General features: G+C 46.5%; 1 protein-coding gene across 1 annotated transcript in view; it reads right to left on the bottom strand.

The window, feature by feature from the left end:
• Positions 1-5,000, bottom strand: part of clec16a (C-type lectin domain containing 16A) — a 34,485-nt gene that overhangs the window by 18,284 nt on the left and 11,201 nt on the right. The window contains exons 10-12 of the mRNA XM_068708197.1: positions 2,615-2,972; positions 1,250-1,361; positions 433-533 (exon numbers count right to left, since the gene is read on the bottom strand). Coding sequence (XP_068564298.1) covers positions 433-533; positions 1,250-1,361; positions 2,615-2,972 — 571 coding nt within the window. The remainder of the gene's footprint in view (positions 1-432; positions 534-1,249; positions 1,362-2,614; positions 2,973-5,000) is intronic.

The raw sequence follows: 5,000 nt of genomic DNA, 5'->3' as shown, positions 1-5,000 counted from the left end.
TAAAAATAATCTACGGTTCTCAAATTACAGTATATTTCAACCCATAGCCAGAGTGACTCTATGGACGATGCTAACTTTGTAAACTCCTGCTCCATTTGAGAGATTAAAGGAAATGAAGACTTGTGTGAAATAATGTATAGATCTCCATTTTAGAGAGGCGCTCTATGGTCATACATGTCATTCTGTATTCATTTTATCCTATTAGACATTTGTGTGAAATTGTCATAATTAAATCAAAACCTAATCAGTTCATCGTAGAGATCAAGAACGCATGATGCCTGTGGCCACGGCCATCATCGACGAGGAGTCACAGAACCAGAACGGTGTAAAGCTTTGTGAAGGTAGGACTTCAGGATTGTTGGGTTAGACAACAGTTAAGTTCATATACCAGGTGACTATAACCAACCCAGTGAAATGAATAGAGAGGCCAACCTTTGCTGTGTGAGACGGCATACAGCAGGCAGAGGACAAACAGGGCGTGGTAGTCGTCGTTGTTGCAGTCGAGGGCGCTGTACACCATGTCTAAGAACGGTCTGCAAAGACGAGAGTTCATCAGTCCATAAACACGTTCTTTTCCTTTAAAATCAGTCTTTACACGTCTAGAGCAACCCAGCAGATTGTTGAGTTCAGATATGTATGTGTGTGTGTACCTGCTCCTCTGGTGTGTGTGTGTGTGTGTGTGTGTGTGTACCTGCTCCTCTGAGTGTGTGTGTGTGTGTGTGTACCTGCTCCTCTGAGTGTGTGTGTGTGTGTGTGTACCTGCTCCTCTGTGTGTGTGTGTGTGTGTGTGTGTGTGTGTGTGTACCTGCTCCTCAGGGTGTGTGTGCGGGTGTGTGTGTGTGTACCTGCTCCTCTGGGTGTGTGTACCTGCTCCTCTGAGTGCGTGTGCATGTACCTCTGAGTGTGTGTACCTGCTCCTCTGTGTGTGTGTGTGTGTGTGTGTGTGTGTGTGTGTGTGTGTGTGTGTGTGTGTGTGTGTGTGTGTACCTGCTCCTCTGGGTGTGTGTGCGGGTGTGTGTGTGTGTGTATACCTGCTCCTCTGGGTGTGTGTGTGTGTGTATACCTGCTCCTCTGGGTGTGTGTGTGTGTGTGTGTGTGTGTGTGTGTGTGTACCTGCTCCTCTGGGTGTGTGTGTGTGTGTGTGTGTGTGTGTGTGTACCTGCTCCTCTGGGTGTGTGCGTGTGCGTGTGTGTGTGTGTATACCTGCTCCTCTGGGTGTGTGTGTGTGTGTGTGTGTGTGTGTGTGTACCTGCTCCTCTGGGTGTGTGTGCGGGTGGCTGCAGCAGTCTTCTCCTCATCAGTGGTGTTCTGCTCCGTCAGCTCCGACACCTTACACTTCTCCATCACCACCATCTCGATCTCTGTGTGAACACACACACACACACACACACACACTTTGTAGCTACTTACATGTGTTTCCATAGATGTGAAAACATTTTAAATGTATTTTTTTTAACATTCACACAAACATGAGCTCCTGTCACCGGTGAACATGAACATAGAGTCTGATGTGCTTCCTTCTCCCCCTTCGCTGGGTCACAAAATGATTAAATGTGTAAAAGACAGCAAAGACGAGCCAATCGGTGTCTGATACTATTGATCAGGAACAAAATACTGATTTTTTTTTTTATGCATAAAATTGACAAAATGCAAGAATATTTCGATCGATGATTTTCAGCATGTCACCTAAGTAACCATCAAAAGGCTTATTATTTTATTATCAATCAGCTAAATAGGGTGGGCGTCATCTTTCCACCACGAATGACACATGTGTCATTTGGAAACTGTCTGTTCCTCTGCAGCCCACGATGTCATTCGTGTTAAAACGTAGGCTGCCAAACAACTGTGTGCATTTGAGCCTTCAGACATCACGAAGGTTGTGCAGCGCTGCAGGAAGACTCTCTGCAAACAGAGTCCGTTCAGTCAAAGTGAAGAAGGAACCGTGTCAGATGAGTTAAATGGTGACATTTTTTTTAAAATAACACTAACAAACACACAAGCACACACACACACACACACACACACACACACAGAGCAGGAGTGAGAGACAGGCGGAGAGGTGAGGAGCACAGGATGGATGGTGTGTCACCGTGGAAATGGACAGTCGGCTGTGGTCAGTGGTGGTGGAGGGGGAGGGGAGGGGGAGGGGGGGGGGGGGCCTCATCTCAAAACTATCCAGAGAGGAATTTTTGGTTAAATGGACTTTCTCTCTGCAGTTTGTCTTCTGCATTTTTACTCCTTCATTCTTTGACATTCGTTGTTTTTAACGCTTCCTTTTTCAGGATTTAAGCATTTAGAACTATCTTGCTGCTGAACAAGAAGCCGCAGAGTCCAATGTGGATTTGAAAAGCAACAGTAAATGCATGGAGATGAGAGTAAAGCGCTCACTAAATTAAGCAAAACAGTTGCAGTAAAAGAAAAAAAAAAAAATGTGGTTATTCAGTCTGTTAAGGAGTTAGTTTCTCTCTTTTCCGTTTTGAGACGAGGGCTGCTGCTGTGGTGGCTGATGGGTAACCGAGGTGCATCATGGGAGACTAGGTCTGATTGATGGCGGTAAAGGAAAAACTGAGAAACACAGCCCTGTGCTGCTGTGTCCAGTGAGACACACACTCACCTTCCGCCGTCTCCCCACTCGCTCTGCTTCCCTTAGAACTCCCACCTCCTCCTCCTCCTCCTCCTCCTCCTCCCTCTGTACCTTTTCCCTTCTCCCTTTCTCCGCCTCTGCCGTCATCGTCCCAGCCCTCCTCTAGTCCTCCTCCTCCACCACCACCACCACCTCCTCCTCCTCCTCCTCCTCCTCCTCCTCCTCCTCCTCCTCCTCCCCCAGGCCTTTCGTCATCCTCCTCCTCGCCCAAGTTCTTGTAGTTCGGCCTCTTCTGAGTTCTCTTGCGGCCGCGATGGCGGGACAGCTCCAGGGAGCGCTCCAGAGACTCCGAGGGCTTGGTGAAGCGACGCACGCCTCCTGCACTGGCCTGGGGGTTTAGAGAAGGAAAGAGAGGCAGAAAGGTGTGAGAGGAGGGGGGGGGGGGGAGGAACTCACATGTCTGGAAGCGACACTCACACGGCAGCATTCTATCAAATCTACATTCTGTCTGCATCCATTCCTGTGATCCTGAAAGCCCACGGTGTCCTTTCAGAGATGTTTGTGCTTCAAACAAAGCAGTGGCCGTTCTGTGACTTTGCTTTGTGGTTTTTAACACACACACACACACACACACACACACACACACACACACACACACACACACACACACACACACACACACACACACACAGATATACGGTGGCGTCACGGTGGTAACACAGCACCGTACCTCCCAGCATGTGTCGAATACAAAAAAAAAAGGCAGAAAACGGTTCAAAACGAGCGAGATCAAGAGAACAGGTGTATTTAGTCGGTTCATGATATTCTGGAGTAAACAAAAACAAAACTGTCCTGTTTCCAGGCAGCAACGTCTCCTGCCACCTTTTACTGGCAGAAGAAAAAGAAAATACACACACATGAACACAAAAAGACACTAATAACGGATGTGCCTAAATCTTCACACACACACACACACACGCTCACAACCACCGAGCCTTACAGTAAATCCTTCCAGCATTATCTCGTCGATCAGAGTTTAACACACAAAAGCCTCTTCCTCCCCGAGACACTTCAGCAGAGAAAATGAACTCTTGACGCGCACGCACACGCACACACACACACACACACACACACACACACACACACACACACACACACACACACACACACACACACACAATAACTGGCTTTCAGGCCACGTCGGTGAGGCCGTATTGGAACTAGAAGTAACCCACTTCTCACATATAGCCCATCAAATGTAAAGCAAACATGCAGTTCATGCACACAGGAAACAGCTGGTGACGATAAGACGCTGAGAGGAGAAGTCAGCACTGACCCTACAGTAAAAAAAAGAAAGAAAAAAAAGAAGGACGAATCGCATGTTTATGCACCACATAAAAAAAACCACAGGTCAGAACGGTTATCACTGTGCGTGTGTGTGTGTGTGTGTGTGTGTACGTACAGCGGGTAAAATACATTTACCCTTATCTAAAAAGGTGCTATTGATATGAAAATTTCACCAGATGTCGGTAACAACCCAAGTAATCCATACACACAAAGAAAACCAAACTAAGACGTTCAGAAATGAAGTTATGTGTAATAAAATGGAAGGACACAGGGGGAAAAGTATTGAGCACGCTTACTGACGTGTATTTAGTACGTCGTACAAAAGCCTTTGTTGGTAATGACGGCTTCAAGACGCCTCCTGTATGGAGAAACTAGTTTTACCTGCTGTATATGCATATCCATGTAACGCTATAGTCACTACTGTTTAGGCCGTTTTTATTCCATAGAGGCTATTGAGGATCCAAAATCGATCGATACTGTAGATCGATGCTGCGGAGAGCCCAACGGTGCAGCAGAAAACGATCTGGCTTCAGCGGTTTCATTTGTAGAAGAAGTGATTTTGCCTCTGTTGAAGAAGAGGAAGAGGATCGGGTAGCTCTGATGAAACTAGGAGGCCCCATTTCAACGCAAAAACCGCCGAACACACGTCAAGCCATAGGTACACTGACACACACACACACACACACACACACACACACACATACATGACAAGCCCATCCTTCCTACATGCCAAAACAGCTGCAGTTTCTCAGAATACACATTCACCGGAAGGAGCAGTGAGCCGCATGAATAAAAACACACACAAGTTATGTTTCAGTCCAACTCTCTCGACTAAACCTATTCATCGCTGAATGACCGTGAATGCTAGAGTTTATGTTGTTATTCCCTTTTTCTTGCCTCCATGTTCTCACGACAATAAACACAAATGTGGTCGTTAAAGACTTAAATGTGTTGTTAATGGTTTACGTTTCAGATCAAGTCCAACCTATTGATGAAACTATTACCCTGAAGCATAAATCTAAAAGCCTCTGCACTCCTTCCTAAAGCCGGCCAACAAAAATATTGATCT

This window comes from Cebidichthys violaceus, unplaced genomic scaffold (genome assembly GCF_023349555.1).
Source record: "Cebidichthys violaceus isolate CVI_PGR_0920_01 unplaced genomic scaffold, fCebVio1.0.p SCAF_139, whole genome shotgun sequence".
In the NCBI taxonomy this organism is placed as follows: domain Eukaryota; kingdom Metazoa; phylum Chordata; class Actinopteri; order Perciformes; family Stichaeidae; genus Cebidichthys; species Cebidichthys violaceus.
Note: the sequence above shows the minus strand (reverse complement) of the source record. Positions and strands in the feature narration are given on the sequence as shown.